This window comes from Bubalus bubalis, chromosome 16, assembly GCF_019923935.1.
Source record: "Bubalus bubalis isolate 160015118507 breed Murrah chromosome 16, NDDB_SH_1, whole genome shotgun sequence".
NCBI classification, from domain to species: domain Eukaryota; kingdom Metazoa; phylum Chordata; class Mammalia; order Artiodactyla; family Bovidae; genus Bubalus; species Bubalus bubalis.
Window position 1 is genome coordinate 1,239,880 of NC_059172.1, and position 20,811 is coordinate 1,260,690.

The 20,811-nt window shown below is 41.1% G+C and overlaps 1 protein-coding gene across 1 annotated transcript; it reads right to left on the reverse strand.

Moving 5' to 3' along the window:
* Positions 1 to 8,575: 8,575 nt before the first annotated feature.
* Positions 8,576 to 9,514, reverse strand: LOC112579586 (olfactory receptor 4D10-like). The gene has a single exon (XM_025266286.3). It carries the CDS (start codon positions 9,512 to 9,514, stop codon positions 8,576 to 8,578), a length of 939 nt encoding a protein of 312 aa, XP_025122071.1.
* Between the last annotated feature and the right edge of the window lie 11,297 nt (positions 9,515 to 20,811).

Genomic DNA, 20,811 nt, shown 5'->3' on the forward strand with positions numbered 1-20,811 from the left:
TACCTTTGATGATTCAGATACCATCCTCTGGCTGCTGCTCCATCTTTTTGCTATTTTGAATCCATCTGATTATTTAGCAAGTATTAAAGGAAAATTGGCAGAGTTCTATGCTATTTGTGAGAAAACAGTGTAACCCTAAACCAGTGGAAAAACAATTGAAATCTAACAGTAGGAAGGCCATGATGGGGATCATCTAAAGACAGATGAAGAGCTGTGTGCAAGGAAAGGGTGATTTCTCCTTGAGAGGCTCAGGGAATCCTGTGTGGAGGAGGTGGCATTTACATTTGGGGCACGTAGGAATGGAGAGAGAGGGAGCTCTGACTCTCGGGGACCATTTGGATGATGAAAGCTGCTTGCGAGTGGGAAGTCTTGTGGGAATGAAGAAGAGTAAAGAGGCAGACCTGGAAAGACACAGGAAAGAAAATCATGGCTATACCTTTTCTTTCTTTGTAAATGTAAGAAAAGATATGTAGATGTTCATCATTGTACAATTCTTTCCATATCTTTGAGGGTTGTAACTATTTTATTTTTCTCTGTCGTTTTAAATTTAGCATAAGAAAAATCTCTCCTTTGTGCAGCTCAAAAGGTGCCAGAAAGCAAAAGGTGCTTTTTCCCAATTCCAAACTGAACTTGTTTTCATGTCTCTCATCTTGCAATGTCTTCTTTGTTAACATTTCTTGTCTGTGCTCTTCTGCCTCTGGGATCTTGTGTACTTATTATTTGTAGTTACAATATATTTATAAATATTAACAATTAAATCTAGATTTCAGTTTTTCTCCCTCTTATGCCCAAACACCCAGACATCACAGATGTACATACCCGGGTAGAGTTGTGTGTGAGTGCTAAGTTGCTTCAGTCGTGTCGACTCTGCGAACTTCTGGACTGTAGCCCGCCAGGCTCCTCTGTCTGTGAGATTCTCCAGGCAAGAATACTGGAGTGGGTTGTCACACTCTCCTCCAGGGGATCTTCCCGACTCAGGAATCGAACCCGCATGCATTATGTCTCCTGCATTGGCTCCTTACCACTAGCGTCTCCTGGGAAACCCAGATAGAGTTATACATCTTACCTAAAATCTCAGCCTCCTTTCCAGGTCTCCGACATCCTAAATAACATTCACACAAATCACTAAGCTTCAGAAAACTCTGTTAAATACCTCTCTGAAAGCCAGTGACTTCAGTGGCCTCCATTTTTATGAGGAAAAGGGCAGACACAGGGAGCCACATTTTCTTGACTTTTCCATGCTCAGACTCTGCCACACCACATTTACCAATTCCTTAATCCCCAAGCCAGTGTGAGAATTATCACAGGGAAAGCAGATGGATGTGGCTCTGGAAATATTCTGCTGATGGAGAGGTGGTTTCAGTGGGAGTAATTAAAAGGCTACTCAGGCACATACACTTTGTTATTAAACTGTGTATTTTGTATTGGAGTATAGCTGATCGACACTGTGGTGGTAGTTTCAGGGGGACAGCAAAGGGACTCAGATGTACATATACATGCATCCATTCTCCCCCACACGCCCCGCCTGTCCAGGCTGCCACGTAACACTGAGCAGAGTTCATGTGCAGCGGGTCTTTGTTCGTTATTCATTTTAAACATATCTGTGAGTACATGTCCATCCCTAACTCCTGAACTCTCCTCCCATCCTTCCCCCTCGGGCAACCAGAAGGTGGTCTCTAAGTCTATGAGTCTATTTCTGTTTTGTAATTAAGTTTATTTGTATCAAACCTTTTTAGATTCTGCATATAAGGGATTCCATGATGTTTCTGCTTCTCTGTCTGACTTGACTCAGTATGACAATCTCTGGGTTCATCCATGTTGCTGCAGATGGCATTATTGCATTCTTTCTGATGACTGAATATGTATGTATGTACCAAATCTTCTAAGGGTAATGTCCATCTGTCCATGGACATGTAGGTTGCTTCCGTGTCTTGGCAATTGTAAACAGCGCTGCAGTGAACACTGGGGTGCATGCATCCTTTTGGACCGTGTTTTCCTCCAGATATATGCCTCCTGGTGGGATTGTTGGGTCATATGGTAGCTCTATAGTTCTATCTTTAGTTTTCTAAGGAACCTCCATATTGTTCTCCACAGTGGCTGTACCAATTCACATTCCCACCAATAGTGTAGGAGGGGTCCCTTCTCTCCAGCATTTACTATTTGCGGATTTTTTGATGATAGCAATTTTGACTGGTGTGAGGTGATATCTCATTGTAGCTTTAATTTGCATTTCTCTAATAATTAGATTGCTGAACATCTTTTCATGCAGGCACATACACTTTGAAACACATTTGTTTGGGGTCTAACATTTTCCAGCAGTGGTAAAGGTTCTCTCCTTGACCAAATACTGCACAGCCTCCCCTGAATGTTTCAACAAACCCTCCACCTTTGGACCGCCATGTTTGTCTCTGCATTGTCCAATTTTAACAAAAATCCTGCTAAGTTACTTTGGCCATAATTCCCCACCCTCCCGATCTGATTGCCTTCCTTGTCTAATCAGCTTTCTCATCCTCCACCTCCTCCTACGTGATGTCTGATCATCCTGGCTGCCTTCAGCAAGAATCCCGTTAGGTCAGGTTAGCCAGGATGCCTCCTTACCCTAATGGTTTCCTTTGTAATTTTCTTGTTGGGAAATAAATGTTTGTCTTTAAGGATTGTGACTTTCCTCAGGCAGTTTCACCGTTGGGGGGAGATTCCTGAAGACACAGGTGTTGGCAGGAGCTCTTAGATCGGAAGGGTCATGTAGGTGAGAGTGAAGGAGGGCTCGGCAGGGTGATGACTAAAGCAGATGATGGAGTTCTCATAAGGTCTACACTGGCTCCATCAGCAAATCCTACTTGCTCGACCTTCAGAGTTTTTCAACAGTCTTGCTACCTCCACCATGACTACCCGAAGTCATGTCTTCATTATTTCTGCTGTAGTCACTTCTTAACTGGGCTCCATGTTTTTGTCCTCAACCCTCTTTAGTCTGTTCGAAACAGTAGCACCTACAATTCCATTAAAACGTGCATAATTAGTCCATTTTTCAAAGTCCTCCAAGTGCAGCTCATCTTACATATTGTGACAGCCAAAATCCCTACAATGGTTTAAAAAGTCCTAGTGAGCTGATCTTATGACCTAGTTTTCTCTCTGACCTCAGTGACTGCCCCTCTCCTTGCTTCCTCCCATCTAATTACAAAGTCTTTCTTGCTGTTTCTTGGATACTCTGGGCACATCTCCTGCCCCAAACTTAGGGCTTTTGCACGTCTGATTTGTAGGCTGATAGTTATATCACAACGTGAACATTTTTCTAATTTCAAAAATTTTAAGACATCTATAATTTACCTTCAGAAAAGGAGAGAAACAAAAACTCTCCCATCACCTGTAAGCAGTAAACAAATGAAATATGGATATATGGAAAAATATGTGGAAACATGTTTTCCACTTCATCCCAACTCTTTTAAGTATATGTACATCTTCTGAAACAGCTCCAAAGTTTCTGTTTTAGGAAGTCAGGTTGTCAGGACATAAAAAAACGGTCGGTTGTTTTCTTAACCTATTATCCAATGATCTGAGCAGCAAAAAAATGACTGTGAGGCAGTATTCATTTATTGGCTTTTTAGTTTTAAAATTTAATTTGTTTATTTTTGGCTGCCCTGGGTCTTCCTGCTTTACTTGGGCTTTCTCTAGGTGCGTAGCGGGAGGGCTACCCTTTGCTGCGGTGTGCGGGCTTCTTATCATGGCAGCTTCTCTTGTCGTGGCTTCTGGGCTTTGGGTGCACGTAGTTGCGGTGTGCAGGCTTCTTATCGTGGCGGCTTCTCTTGTCGTGGCTTCCCGGCTCTGGGTGCGGGCTCTGGTACTTGTGGTGTGCGGGCTTAGTTGCTCCACGGTGCGTGGAATCTTCCCGGACCAGGGACTGAACCAATGTTTCCTGTACTGGCAGACAGATTCTGATCCACTGCACCACCATGGAAGTCCCATTGTTTTTTTAAATTCAGCAATTTTTATAAGTGTTTTCTATGGTCTGCTTGCTCTGCCAGGTGCTGGGGACAAAACCGTAAACACAGCGTAAAGAGAATCAGGAATGGGAAACAGTGTCCTGAGTGCTGGCTTGGAGCCCAGCACTGGGCGCTGAAGGAGACAGTGGATGGTGGTCAGTGCCAGGGCTTCAGAGGAAGGGCACAGTGAGGACCTTTCGTGAGGTGACGGAACTCCCCAGGTCAGTTCAGTTCAGTCACTCAGTCGTGTCCAACTCTTTGCCACCCCAAGAACCGAAGCATGCCAGGCCTCCCTGTCCATCACCAACTCCCGGAGTCCATCCAAACCCATGTCTATTGAGTCATTGATGCCATCCAACCATCTCAACCTCTGTTGTCCCCTTCTCCTTCTGCCCTCAACCTTTCCCAGCATCAGGGTCTTTTCAAAGGAGTCAGCTCTTCGCATCAGGTGACCAAAAGTATTGGAGCTTCAGCATCAGTCTTTCCAGTGAATATTCAGGACTGATCTCCTTTAGGATGGACTGGTTGGATCTCCTTGCAGTCCAAAGGGACTCTCTAGAGTCTTCTCCAACACCACAGTTCAAAAGCATCAATTTTTTGGTGCTCAGCTTTTTTTTATAGTCCAACTCTCACATCTATACATGACCACTGGAAAAATCATAGCCTTGATTAGACGGACCTCTGCTGACAAAGTAATGTCTCTGTTTTTTAATATGCTGTCTAGGTTGGTCATGACTTTCCTTCCAAGGAGTAAGCATCTTTTAATTTCATGGCTGCAATCATCATCTGCAGTGATTTTGGAGCCCAGAAAAATAAAATCAGTCACTGTTTCCCCATCTATTTGCCATGAAGTGATGGGACTGGATGCCATGATCTTTGTTTTCTGAATGTTGAGCTTTAAGCCAACTTTTTCACTCTCCTCTTTCACCTTCATCAAGAGGCTGTTTAGTTCTTCTTCACTTTCTGCCTTAACGGAGGTGTCATCTGCATATCAGAGGTTATTGATATTTCTTCTGGCAATCTTGATTCCAGCTTGTGCTTCCTCCAGCCCAGCATTTCATGATGTACTCTGCATATAAGTTAAATAAGCAGGGTGCCAATATACAGCCTTGACGTACTCCTTTTCCTATTTGGAACCAGTCTGTTGTTCCATGTCCAGTTCTAACTGTTGCTTCCTGACCGGCATATAGGTTTCTCAAGAGGCAGGTCAGGTGGTCTGGTATTCCCATCTCTTTCAGAGTTTTCCACAGTTTATTGTGATCCACACAGTCAAAGGCTTTGGCATAGTCAATAAAGCAGAAGTAGATGTTTTTCTGGAACTCTCTTGCTTTTTTGATGATCCAGTGGATGTTGGCAATTTGATCTCTGGTTCCTCTGCCTTTTCTAAAACCAGCTTGAACATCTGGAAGTTCATGGTTCACGTATTGCTGAAGCCTGGCTTGGAGAATTTTGAGCATTACTTTACTAGTGTGTGAGATGAGTGCAATTGTGCGGTAGTTTGAGCATTCTTTGGCACTGCCTTTCTTTGGGATTGAAATGAAAATTGACCTTTTCCAGTCCTGTGGCCACTGCCGAGTTTTCCAAATTTGCTGACATATTGAGTGCAGCACTTTCACAGCATCATCTTTCAGGATTTGAAATAACTCAACTGGATTTTCATCACGTCCACTAGCTTTGTTCATAGTGATGCTTCCTAAGGACCATTTGACTTCACATTCTAGGATGTCTGGCTCTAGGTAAGTGATCACACTATAGTGATTATCTGGGTCATGAAGATCTTTTTTGTACAGTTCTTCTGTGTATTCTTGCCACCTCTTCTTAATACCTTCTGCTTCTGTTAGGTCCCTACCATTTCTGTCCTTTATTGAGCCCATCTTTGCATGAAATGTTCCCTTGGCATCTCTAATTTTCTTGAAGAGATCTCTAGTCTTTCCCATTCTGTTGTTTTCCTTTATTTCTTTGCATTGATCGCTGAGGAAGGCTTTCTTATCTCTCCTTGCTATTCTTTGGAACTCTGCATTCAAATGGGTATATCTTTCCTTGCCTCCTGTGCTTTTCGCTTCCCTTCTTTTCACAGCTCTTTGTAAGGCCTCCTTAGACAGCCATTTTGCTTTTTTGCATTTCTTTTTCTTGGGGATGGTCTTGATTCCTGTCTCCTGTACAATGTCACAAACTTCTATCCATAGTTCATCAGGCACTCTGTCTATCAGATCTAGTCCCTTAAATCTATTTCTCACTTCCACTGTATAATCATAAGGGATTTGATTTAGGTCATACCTGAATGGTCTAGTGTTTTTCTCCACTTTCTTCAATTTCAGTCTAAATTTGTCAATAAGGAGTTCATAGTCTGAGCCACAGTCAGCTCCTGGTCTTGTTTTTGCTGACTGTATAGAGATTCTCCATCTTTGAGTGCAAAGAATATAATCAATCTGATTTCGGTGTCTACCATCTGGTGATGTCCATGTGTAGAGTCTTCTCTTGTGTTGTTGAAAGAGGATATTTGCTATGACCAATGTGTTCTCTTGGCAGAACTTGATTAGCCTTTGCCCTGCTTGATTTGGTACTCCAAGGCCAAATTTGCCTGATACTCCAGGTGCTCCTTGACTTCCTACTTTTGCATTCCAGTCCCCTATAATGAAAAAGACATCTTTTTGGGGTATTAGAAAAGGTCTTGTAGGTCTTCATAGAACCATTCAACTTCAGCTTCTTTAGCTTTACTGGTTGGGGCATAGGCTTGGATTACCGTGATATTGAATGGTTTGCCTTGGAAACGAACAGAGATCATTCTGTCATTTTTGAGATTGCATCCAAGTACTGCATTTTGGACACTTTTGTTGACTATGATGGCTACTCAATTTCTTCTAAGGGATTCCTGCCCACAGTAGTAGATATAACGGTCATTGAGTCAAATTCACCGATTCCAGTCCATCTTAGTTTGCTGATTCCTAGAATGTTGATGTTCACTCTTGTCATCTCCTGTTTGACCACTTCCAATTTGCCTTGATTCATTGACTTAACATTCCAGGTTCCTATGCAATATTGCTCTTTACAGCATCGGACTTTGCTTCTATCACCAGTCACATCCACAACTGGGTGTTGTTTTTGCTTTGGCTCCATCCCTTCATTCTTTCTGGAGTTATTTCTCCACTGATCTCCAGTAGCATATTGGGCACCTACTGACCTAGGGAGTTCTTCTTTCAGTATCCTATCATTTTGCCTTTTCATACTGTTCATGGGGTTCTCAAGGCAAGAATACCAAAGTGGTTTGCCATTCCCTTCTCCAGTGGACCACATTCTGTCAGACCTCCCCACCATGACCTGTCCATCTTGGGTGGCCCCACATGGCATGGCTTAGTTTCATTGAGTTAGACAAGGATGTGGTCCATGTGATCAGATTGGCTAGTTGTCTGTGATTGTAGTGTCCGTCTGTCTGCCCTCTGATGCCCCCTCTCAGCACCTACTGTCTTACTTGGGTTTCTCTTACCTTGGACATGGGGTATCTCTTCATGGCTGCTCCAGCAAAGTGCAGCCGCTGCTCCTTACCTCGGACGTGGGGTAGCTCCTCTCGGCCATGCTTCCTCTGTGGCTCAGACAGAACTCCTCAGTGACATCCATATTCAAGCTTTGCTAACTTCAGGGCACCTTCTTTCAACCACTAAAGTGTGGGCTTTGGAAAGGAAGACCTTCAGCAAATAGTTACTTAATTTATTCATAGTCTAAAGTCAGAGGAGGAACTTCTTTTGGATATATTTACTTCCTCAAGATGTGAAAACCTGATAGAATCCAAATGCACAAACTGCGTTATTTTTTAATGTGTCTCATCTCCCTTCCTGTGAACAGTGTAGGAATGCAGAGAGAATGTCTGGGTATATATTTTGCTTTTTTTTTAAATTGAAAAATTTGTTTAGATAAGTGTAGATTCCCATGTAGTTGTAAGAGATAGCAAGAGAGACCCCACTGTAACTCATTTTGCTGCAGTGACCATTTCACAATATTCATGTATATCCAGACATCAAGTTGTACATCTTAAATATATGCCATTTGCATTTGTCAATTGCAACTCAATAGAGCTGAAAAAACCCCATAGCTATCCAATGTGATAAAATTATCTGAGTGAATTGGATTCCATTTTCTTTATTTCTTCCAAGGCTGTAGGTGACATTCATTTCTCTAGCTATCTACTCAATTTCTCTACTTCTTTTGTAATATAAAATCCATTTTAAAATTATGATTGCATGCTGATCAGAACATTTGTAAGTCATATGTTTCTTAGTGGGGCTTTCCTGGTGGCTCAGAGGTAAAGAATCTGCCTGCCAATGAAGGAGATGCAGGTTCGATCCTTGGGTTGAGAAGATTGTCTGGAGACGGAAATGGAAACCCACTCCAGTATTCTTGCCTGGAGAATCCCATGAACAGAGGAGCCTGGCAGCCTATAGTCCATGGGGTCCTAAAGTGTAGGACATGACTTAGTGACTAAACAACAATAACAGCAAGAACAATGTATCTTAGTAGACTTTAAAAATTAATCAGAAATCCTTTAATAAATATAGATTGTTGATGCACAAAGACTTTCAAAGGTGGTGAAATGGAGTGAGCTATCAGTCTACGCCGTCAGAAGGCCCTAGTCTTCCGCTCAGTCTCCTCATGGCTGCCTTCATCTCCTGGTTCCTCAGGGTGTAGATCAGGGGGTTCAGCAGAGGGGAGATGACAGTGAAGGTCACGGAGACGGCCTTATCGGTGGGGAGGGCGGTGAAGGGCCGGGCGTAGACATAGATGCAGGGCACGAAGTGCAGGGTGACCACCGTGATGTGGGCGGTGCAGGTGGAGATGGCTTTCCCCCTGCCCTCCCCAGAGTGGGACCTTATTAGTAATAATATGACCATGTATGATACAAGGAGGAAGACAAACCACAGGGTGGTGAGCAGTCCGCTGTTGGAAATCATCAGGAGCTCAAGGACAGCAGTGTCCATGCAGGCGAGTGTGAGGACCTGGGGGACGTCGCAGTAGAAAGTGTCCAGCACATTGGGTCCACAGAAGGGGAGGGGGAGCAACGGGGAGATCTGCACGATGGAGTGGACGAAGCCCCCCGCCCAGGAGGCCACTATCAACCCAATGCACCGCCCCCGACTCATGACGGTCACGTAGTGCAGGGGCTTAGTGATGGCCACATAGCGGTCAAAGGCCATCAGCGACAAAGAAAATGCATCCACCCCTCCAATAAGGTGGAAGAAAAACATCTGGGTGAAGCAGCCATTGAAGGAGATGGCCTTTCTCTGGACCAGAAGGTCCGCCAGGACCTTGGGGGCTGTGATGGAGGAAAAGCAGATGTCGGCAACAGACAAATTCCGGAGCAAAAAGTACATGGGGGTGTGAAGGCGAGAGTCCCGGGTCACCGTGACCATGATGAGGAGGTTTCCCAGCAGAGTGGTGACGTACACCAAAAGGAGGAAGAGAAATAAGACCAGGCTCAGTTCTTGATTCTGGGTCAGGCCGAGGAAAATAAATTCTTTCACCCTGGTGCCGTTTCCCAGCTCCATGGACTCATCCTTTTTCTGTCTGTTTTGTTTGAAGCTACTTCATATGAAAGTGCTCAGCTATTTATTTTGTTTTCTTCTTAAACACTGTGAATGCAATTCAGAACTTTCCCCACGTGGCTGTAATGTTTACAATTGGTTGAGTTGTCCAAATTTTTAAGATTGCACTCAGTTTAGTGATCCATTCAAATCATCATATGTGAAGCCATTCAACAATTCATTTCCTGTAAACCTGTTTTTGGAAGGAATAAGCATTTGTGTTAAGTAGTAGTCTTTACTTCATGGGAAATAGATGGGGAAACAGTGGAAACAGTGTCAGACTTTCTTTTTTTGGGCTCCAAAATCACTGCAGATGGTGACTGCAGCCATGAAATTAAAAGACGCTTACTTCTTGGAAGGAAAGTTATGACCAACCTAGATAGAATATTAAAAAGCAGAGACATTACTTTGCCAACAAAGGTCTGTCTAGTCAAGGCTATGGTTTTTCCAGTGGTCATGTATGGATGTGAGAGTTGGACTGTGAAGAAAGCTGAGCACCGAAGAATTGATGCTTTTGAACTGTGGTGTTGGAGAAGACTCTCGAGAGTCCCTTGGACTGCAGGGAGATCCAACCAGTGCATTTTGAAGGAGATCAGCCCTGGGATTTCTTTGGAAGGAAAGATGCTAAAGCGGAAACTCCAGTATTTTGGCCACCTCATGTGAAGAGTTGACTCATTGGAAAAGACTCTGATGCTGGGAGGGATTGGGGGCAGGAGGAGAAGGTAACGGCAGAGGATGAGATGGCTGGATGGCATCACTGACTCGATGGACATGAGTCTCAGTGAACTCTGGGAGTTGGTAATGGACAGGGAGGCCTGGCGTGCTGCAATTCATGGGGTTGCAAAGAGTTGGACACGACTGAGCAACTGAACTGAACTGAACTGAGTGACCTTTACACAACCTAATTTATTTAATTAATTAATTTTATTTTTAAAATGTTATTATTTTTATTTCACACACATTTATTGATATCAGAAGCTGTCTAAAGTATTTTCCTGTATTCAAACCATATCCTTGTATTCAAAGATAAGTAAGACATGGCTCCAGCCATTGTGGACTTAACGAATCTACAAGTTTAATACTCATATTAGCAAAATATTCTGCTGACTTCTTGTTTAAAAAAGATGTCATCTGTTTCTCATTGGGCTTCCCTGGTAGCTCACCTGGTAAAGAGTCTGCCTGCAATGCAGGAGACACCAGTTCCATTCCTGGGTCAGGAAGATCCGCTGGAGAAGGGATAGGCTACCCACTCCAGTCTTCTTGGGCTTCCCTGGTGGCTCAGATGGTAAAGAATCCTCCTGCAATGCGGGAGACCTGGGTTTGATCCCTGGGTTGGGAAGATCCCCTGGAGAAGGGAAAGGCTACCCACTCCAGTATTCTGGCCTGGAGAATTCCATGGATGTTTAGCCCATGGGGTCACAAAGAGTCGGACATGACTGAGCCACTTTCACTTTATATTAGCAAGTTTCAATTTCATATTAGGAAATATTCTGCTGACTTCTTGCTTAAAAAAAGCTGTCGTCTGGTTCTCATTGCCATGTTGCTGTCCATGAGTCAGTTTCCTTGCTCTTGGCTGTTTCTGAGGGACTTCTTAAATCTGCTGCTGCTATTTTGGGTAGATAACTTGTCATTGCAATTATTTTGTACTAATGAGATAACTTACTTCATAATTCTTTAAAACATTTAAAATTTGCTCTTGGAAAACAGCTTGAAACTGTGCAAATCCAAATCTCAAATGGTATCGTAATTTTTTTATTTTGGTAAAAACAGGAATGTAGGAGCTCCCTTCTTAACAAGAGTTTCAAGTGCACAGCGCAGTACTGCCGGCCATGGCCGCGGTCGTGCGCAGCAAGCTCTAGAACATATTCATCTTGTACAACTGACGTGTTCTTGCTCTAATCTGGGGGAGACGGTAGAGACACTGGCCTAGTTCTGAGCGGTGGTCCAGACTGTATGAGGCATGCTCTCCTCTGCCTCTTTTCTTCTGTGGATGAAAGATAAAAGGGTGGAGTGTTCATATAGCAGGCAGGGATACTTGTATCATCAGCATTTTTCCATAAGCTGTTACTGCTAATTTTTAGGAAATTTTATAATTATCATTCGTTCCTCATTAGCTAGTGACCATCTGTTGCAATCTTCAAATGCATACAGATAAACTAACACAACCTTGTAAAGCAAGTATATTCCAGCTTAAAAATTATAGGTATACAAAACCCCAGTGTATATAGATACATCGCACCACGTTGTCAAAGTGTCTACAGGTTAACAAAATTGATGGTATGTGTAAATTGATGAACATATATAAATTCAGCATGATACAAAGTGAAATGTGTTATGAGGAGAGAAGTAGTAGATTTGGGTGGAATAAGAGATCTGATAGGAGATGTCATGGTTTTCGGTAGTAACAAAACTACTATTTTAAAGATCTTACTATATGTGAAGAGTTACCAAAAGTTTATTTATCATCATCTTTTAGTAAGTATTAATATTATTCTTGGTTCTTACATGGAATATGTTATGAATCTATGTCTGGTTAAAAGAAATAAAGAGATGGAAATAGGATGGAAAGAAATACTATCCATTTTTTTTACCTTGAACTTGGGCAAACTCCAGGAGATGATGAAGGACAGGGAGGCCTGGTGTGCTGCAGTCCATGGGGTTGCAAATACTGGGCGACTGAACAACAATAAGAAAATATATGTGTGTGTGTATACATAAAAGATGAATATATAACAATAATTTTGTATAACAAGAATGTATGATAAAGTATGTCTGAAGATAAGCCACTTGGTGGAAAGGGCTCTGAAAATCATGCTGAATGGACTATGGTCTCTCTGCATTCCTCTTAACACAACATCTCTCTTCCCACTGGTTACCACCCATCTTTGTCTCTGGCACTGAGGAGACCATCTTGGCTCTGAAATATTTAATTTAACTGAGAAATATGAAAGTCAAAGTATTTATACAAAATCAAGAAGGACACCTCAATTTCATTCTGCGTGACCTTAACTTTAGCTAGAAGTTGAATGTCTTTACCTAATTCCTTTGATCCTGAAACTCCAAGTGTGAATTGTATGCCATTAGGTAAGTGCAGAATAAGATACTGGTGACATTAATTCTTGAAAAATTTGTTTCTGATGGTAAAGCTCTTTGGAGGACTAAATATCTTAGTGTCTTTTCTGTCCTTTCAGGAGAGAAAGGGCAGATTCAAAGAATCACATCTTCAAGGCTCTTTTGTTGTGTCTAATGAACAAACCCATCAGCCTCTGATCTCATATAAGAACTGGAAAGGGAATATAATTGGACTAGGAAGGGAAAGTCAAATGCGTGATTGTGTTGTTGGTGATGAATTTTCAATGGGAGTTATTAAAATGTCACCAGGACATGCACATGTACACACACACATGCACACACACACACACATACGAATTTTAATTAGTGTCCAACTTATGCCTTAATCTACCACTCAATCAGACCTTTGTTAAAACATGCCAAGTTCTGTGCCCAAGAGACTGCAAGGGTTCCATTTCTAGGACTTACAAGGCTCAGAGGACCATATACAAGTGAGTTTTAATTAGATTGCCAAAGAGCTGGAAGAAGACAACTGGACAAATCCTGTTTTTACAATCCCAGTTTCTAATTACACACAGGATGATTATAGCCCTGTATTGTTTCAATTTACACTTGTACAGAAAGAATAGTTGAGTGAGGCATGGAGAATGCCACTGATTATGTGATGATGTCAAAAGGTGATGAGGGTTTATTCTGAAAACGAAAGATTCTTAACAGAGAACTGACAAGATTGGTCTTTGGGGATATCTCTTGCAGCAGTAGAAATATGACTGAAGAAGAGCAATAGAAAACTATGTATTCATTATCAGGAATATATAAATATTAATATTTGGACACATTAATTTCAGTTCAATTAAAAAAACCAAGCCTATAGAGTTGTAACATAGGGGAACTTTCATATTTGAATTTTTCCTGTTTTTAAGATTCATCCATGTTATTGCACGTACCGATTGTTTCTGTTTGTTGTTGAGTGGTATTAGATTATATATGTATATATACACCACAGTTTGATTATCTAATTATGTTAAATGATGTTTGAGTTGTATCCAGTTTTTGGCTCTTATGGGTAAATGTTGGCTATCAATATTTGTGCAAGTGTTTTTGTGTACCTAGTTTTTCATGTCTCTTGGGTAAGTACCTGGAGGTGTAAGGGCAGTTACACGGTAAGCACACGTTGACTCTTACTGGAAAGCGTGTTTATTGTATGTTCATTTGACCTTGCCACTAGCAGTGCTCCAGTGGGCCCAGGTTCTCCTCAACAATGTTTTTTTCTCTTTTTTTAATTTTGTGGTGTATAGTTCTTTAAAACGTTGCATTAGTTTTTGCTATAGAGTGAAATGGATTTGCTGTACAGGTACACATATCCCCTGCCTTTTGGACTTCCTGCGCATTCAGGTCACCACATGCATTCAGTAGACTTCCCTGTGCTACACAGGTCGTTCTCATTCATCTTCTCTTTTATGCATAGTGTCAATAGTGTGTACGTGTCAGTCTCAATATCCCAATTCCTCCTCCCCTTCCCTCCCTGATTTCCATACATTTGTGCTCAAAGTCTGTGTCTCTGTTTCTGCTTTGCAAGACAATGTTATTTTAACTGTTTGGAGGGGTATGTGTGTGGTGGTATCTCGTTACGGTGTTGATTTGCATTTCTGATGACTAGTGATGCTGAACATCTTTTCAAGTAATTACTGAGGATTCATATAATTCATTTTGTGGAGTGTTTTCATATTTACTGCTATTTAAATTGTTTTACTTTTTATTATTTCTTTTTTTTTAAATTTAATTTTATTTTTAAACTTTACATAATTGTATTAGTTTTGCCAAATATCAAAATGAATCTGCCACAGGTATACATGTGTGCCCCACCCTGAACCCTCCTCCCTCCTCCCTCCCCATACCATCCCTCTGGGTCATCCCAGTGCACTAGCCCCAAGCATCCAGTATCGTGCATCGAACCTGGACTGGCAACTCGTTTCATACATGATATTTTACATGTTTCCATGCCATTCTCCCAAATCTTCCCACCCTCTCCCTCTCCCACAGAGTCCATAAGACTGTTCTATACATCAGTGTCTCTTTTGCTGTCTCGTACACAGGGTTATTGTTACCAATCTTTCTAAATTCCATATATATGCGTTAGTATACTGTATTGGTGTTTTTCTTTCTGGCTTACTTCACTCTGTATAATAGGCTCCAGTGTCATCCATCTCATTAGAACTGATTCAAATCTATTCTTTTTAATGGCTGAGTAATACTCCATTGTGTATATGTACCACAGCTTTCTTATCCATTCATCTGCTGATGGACATCTAGGTTGCTTCCATGTCCTGGCTATTATAAACAGTGCTGCGATGAACATTGGATTTCTTTAGTACCTATTTTGAGTTTAGGGATTCTCTGCATTGAGAAAGATTCTGTCTTTGAGCAAACCCTATTCAGTCTGAGTTCTTTTCCAGTGATGCTTTGGTTTTTGAATTTTCATCTCTGCATTTTCTTAATATTAGGCAGGACTCTGCTAAGTCAGTTTAGCCAGACTCTTCCATCTTTCACATCTGATCACCTTTGCTATCTGAATGGGTTTCTCACTCTCTACCATCCACCCCCAAGTGACATCAAATCACCCAGGACTGCCTTCAGAGAGAATTCTCTTAGGTCAAGTTAGCCAGTGTTGTTCCTGATGTTGCTTTTTAGTAATCTTCCATCTACTGCCACTCCGCAGCTCCAACCCTGCTCCCTGGCTGTAATTTCCTGCTCTTCCACGCTGTATTCAGAGTTGAACCCAATTTCTCTCCCCTATTGTAAAATTTCATCACTATGGTCCTTATAGACTATCATGACACCCTCTTATTTAATAAAGGTTTTCTTAGTGTTCTATAACAAGTGCCATGAATAATTTTCTCTTTAACAATAAAGTTTGGATACAAGTCTTTTTTTAGAAATGCCTATTGGAAATAGTTTTGCCTACAACTCTCTTTTAATTTTCTTAATGATGTACTTGGAAAATTATAAATTTAAAATTTTGAAGTCAATATTTGTTAAGATCTTTATGTGTTTTCTAAAAAAATCCTTGCCTACCCCAAGATTGTAAACATTCTTGTCCAATGTTTTCTTTCGGAAGTTTAATAGTTTGAGCTTTTATGTTTGTCTTTAATAGATTTCAAGTTAATTTTTTGTATAGTTGTGAGGTAAGGATGAAGGTTAATTTTTTTCCTATGTGGACATTTGGTTTTTTTCACCACAGTTTGCTGAAAAATTTATTATTTACTCTCTTCCAGATTGATTTATCTTGGCACCTTTATTTAAATTCATTTGACTGTGTATATATCTACATATATACACATACATACATACATATGTGTGTGTATGTTTGTGTGCCCATTTATGGGCTCTCTATGTTTTTCCAATGATTTGTTTCTATCTTCATGCCCATTTTTTAAATGATATTGATGATTGAACTGTATAATAGTTTTTGAATTCAGGTAGAAGAAGTTCTCCAAATTTGTTTTCTTTACAAAACTGTTTTGGGTATTCAGATTCTTTGCATTTGCTTAAAACTATTATAATCAACTTAACAAAAAAGAAGTCCTGCTGGAATTTAGCAATTTGCAAGGCCTCAAATTGCATTGAAACTATTGATTAATTTGGGAGAGAATTGAAATCTTCACAATATTGAGTTTTCCAATCTGTGAATATGATATACATCTGCATTTTTAAAGACTTCTTTATTTTCTGTAGCAATTTTTTGGTTTAGTTTTCAGTGTACATTTGTGTTAATGAGGGATTTTGATCTAGTCTTTGAGATTCTTATAGTCTTTGGTTTTGCTATCAGAGTTAGGTTGTTCTTAGAAACTGAGTTGAGAAGTGGTCCCTCCTATTTTTTGAAGTAGTTCTGTAGTAATGTTACTATTTCTTCCTTAAATTTTTGTTAGAATTTACATATGAAGCTAACTAGGCTTAGAGTTTTCTTCGTAGGAAGGTTTTACAATTTAAAATTTCAATTTATTTGCAAACCAAAACCACAAGGAGATATCACTTCATTTGTTTATGTAAATAGTCAACATTTGGCATGTGGTCATTATATTCCCTTAATACCCTCTTAACGTTTGTGCAATCTGTAGTGAGCTGCCTTATTTCATTACTGATATTGATAATTTGTTTCTCTCCTTTTCTCTTGATTGTTATCTACACCTTTATCACTTTTGTTGATCTTCTCAAAGAATCCTATTTTAGTGTCATCTGATACTTGTCAGAATGGCTATCATGAAAAAGTCTACAAATATCAAATGTTGGTGAGGATGTGGCAAAAAGGAACCCTCCTAACCTTTTGGTGTCATTGATTTTCTCTATTGTGTAGTCATTTCCTACTTTATTGACTTTTAAAAATATTTATTTATTTTTAATTGATGATTGCTTTACAATATTAGTTTTATTTCTGTCATACATCAGCATGAATTAACCATAGGTGTACATATGTCCCCTCCCTCTTGTATCTCCCTCCCTCCTTCCGCCCATTTCCACCCCTCTAGATTATTACAGAGCCCCAATTTAAGTTCCTTGAGTCATACAACAAATTCCCATTGGCTATCTATTTACATTTGCTACTGCATATACATCCATGCTACGCTCTCCATTCACCTCACCCTCTCCCTCTTCTCCCCCACCCTTGTCCATAAGTCTGTTCTCTATGTCTGTGTCTCCATCGCTGCTCTGCAAACAGACTCACCAGTACCATTCTAGATTCCATATATATGCGTTAATACATGATATTTGTTTCTTTCTTTCTGACTTCACTATGTGAAGTAGGCTCTAGGTTCATCCACCTCATTAGAACCGACTCAAATGTGTTCCTTTTTATGGCTGAGTAGTATTCCATTGCACACATGTACCACAGCTTCTTTACCCATTCATCTGTCGATGGATGTCTAGGTTGCTTCCATGTCTTGGCTATTGTAAACAGTGCTGCAATGAACTTTGGGGTATATGTGTCTTTTTCAGTTTTGGTTTCTTCAGGGTATATGCCTAAAAGTGATATTGCTTGGTCCTATGGTGGTTTTATTTCTAGTTTTTTAAGGAATCTCCATACTGTCTTCCATAATCACTGTATCAATTTCCATTCCCACCAGCATTGTGGGAGGGTTCCCTTTTCTCCACACCCTTTCCAGCACTTGTTGTTTGTGGAGTTTTTGATGTTTTGTCTTTACATTTATTGTTTTAGTTCTTTAACTTGCTTTGATTTTTAATTTTATCATTTCCTTAAAAAAACTGAAATGTTGGAAGCTAGATTACTGATTTTAGAGTATCTTTCTTTTCTAGTGTAAGCAGTGAAATTATAAATGATTTCTTAGCTTTATTCATTCCACAAATTGGGATATGGTGATTTCATTATGATTTAGTTCAGAATACTATCTTGTGACTTTTTTCTTTGACATCTGCATTATTTAGAAGTATCTGGATGAATTTAGTCTTAAACATCATGCCGACCTTTTTACAGATGGGAATTAAGGAGTTGGTAAGCCATGGCATATAAAGGCATTAAAACTAACTGTCACATATTATTGATTGTGGTAGTTTTCCTAGTAAAACAAGTGTCTTGGATCACTAGGTGGTGACCATAGTTGACTGAGTCAATATTATAGCGACTGTGGAGGAAGAGGTGGCTCTTCTAACTACATTGGATAATTTACACTAAGGAAATGAAAAGCTTAGTTTTATGTTCCCAGCTCAAGATGAAGTACAAGTTCTAGAGACCTTCTTAGAAGTGTTGAACTTCTTATTTCTTGCTGACATAGGACTGATCTCACTGAGATCAGACCCATAATTTAATTATGTTAAGTGCATTCGTCACTCAGTCACCTCTGACTGCAGCCCCATGGGCTGTAGCTTACCAGGCTCCTCTGTCCCTGGAATGCTTCAGGCAAGAATACTGGAGTGGGTAGCCATTCCCTTCTCTAGGGGATCTTTTTGTCCAGGGATTGAACCTGGGTCTCCTGCATTTCAGGCAGATTCTTTACTGCCTTAGCCACTAGGGAAGCACAATTTAATAATACAGATTGCTAAATTACATATGTAGTTGAATTCAGAGTCTCTCTGTGTCTCTCATGGGAAAAAATAGGGAATTTATTGGAATGGATATAGGAGGTAGCACTTAATAAATTGCTTCTGTTCACCATTACATGTTTTTTTTTTTTTTACATTAACTTTTTATTTATTAAAAAAAATCTTTCTTTTCCTCATATATTTATGAGTTTGGTCATGAATTGGTATAGAATACTGTCAAATGCTTCTACATTTAGTGAGATAACTTTTTTTTCTTTAATCTGAATGTGGAGAAATACATTCACAGAGTATTCTGGTGATTTGTTAGAGTGATAGAGACATTAGACAATTGTATTTCATTTATGGCTTCTGCTATAACTGGGTTATAAAAACACTCCTGTTATACAACTATGCATCTCTTTTTACCCTTATTTTTTACTTATTTTCCTGAAACTCAGAAAACACTATGGTGTGGTGGGGAACTTTCATTAATCTTCAAACATCAAAGTTGAATGGTAGCTTGAAATAGAAATTAAATTGTTACACAAAAATTAAAGAATGCTATGTTTTTTTTTGGTATGCCTAAATTATAGGATGATATTGGTATCAGATTCAGAAAATAATCTCAGTTTCAACAGGAAGAACTCTTGGTAGCTGTGAAAAAATATTAAGTAAACAAATAAAAATATGACTCCAGAATTACATAAAATAACAGTTTCCATTTATTCAAAGTTTTAGCATAAATATGCACAAGGTAGCTTCACATGTTTTTGTCTTTTATACAGTCTCACTGACTATTGTGTAAGAGACAATGTTCAGGTGGTCCTAAGATGGCAGAGGAATAGGATGGGGAGACCACTTTCTCCCCCAGAAATTCATTGAAAGATTATTTGAACGCTGAGCAAATTCCACAAAACAACTTCTGAACGCTGGCAGAGGACACCAGGTACCCAGAAAGACAGCCCAATCTCTTTGAAAGGAGGTAGGACAAAATATCGGAGAAAGCAATGGCACCCCACTCCAGTACTCTTGCCTGGAAAATCCCATGGATGGAGGAGCCTGGTAGGCTGCAGTCCATGGGGTTGCTGAGGGTCGGACATGACTGAGTGACTTCCCTTTCACTTTTCACTTTCATGCATTGGAGAAGGAAATGGCAACCCACTCCAGTGTTCTTGCCTGGAGAATCCTGGGGATGGGGGAGCCTGGTGGGCTGCCATCTATGGGGTCTCACAGAGTCAGACACGACTGAAGCGACTTAGCAGCAGCAGCAGGACAAAATTTAAAAGATAGAAAGAGAGACAAAAGAGTTAGGGATGGAGACCTGTCCCAGGGAGGGAGTTGTGAAGGAGGAGAAGTTTCCAAACACCAGGAAAGCCTCTCACTTGAGGATCTGTTGGGGAGTTTTGGAATCTTGGAGGGCAACATAACCAGGAGGGGGAAGAAAAAAACCCACAGATTACGTGCCTAGCCGCAACTCCCAGTGGAGAGGTAGCCTGGACGCGAGTCCGCCAGCAGCAAGTGGGGTTGAACAGGGAGGCACGGGCTGCGTACTTAGGGTGGGTGCTGGGCCTGAATGCCCTGAGGACAATCTGAGGGAGCAAACGTGAGATAGCCAGAGAGAGAGAGAGAGAGGAAAAAAAAGAGTCAGAGAGAGAACTTTCCCACAAGAGCCTGGCCTGCTCACAGGATAAGGACTGAGCAAACACCAGAGGAGAGCTAGCTAGCTGTGGACCAGCCCCTCCCCCCAATCCCCCGGCCAGAGGCAGAGAGGCAGGCGGGCAGCAGCCAGAGCTGGAAGGCGAGGGGCAATCTCTGCCCCAGAGATGGCATCCTCCACCAAACTGTGAGCAGGCTTTCAGTTACTAACCATGTCTTCCTAGGATCTTGGACAGTTTACATCCGCCAGGAGGGTCACAGTCAGAAATCAGCCTCCCAGAGGAGACACACAGCACACTTGAGATGACGCTTTTGCCGGCGCACCCAGGAAACCGGGCGGCTGGGATGGGGGAGGTGATAAGACCCACCACCAAACTGGGAGAGTGCGCTCGCCAAGCACCTGGTTGCCTGAGCTGCTCAAACCTGGGAGGGGCACAAAATGCAGGCCCAACAGAGTCTGTGCCTTTGTGGAGTTCCCGAGAACCTGAACCTGAGCG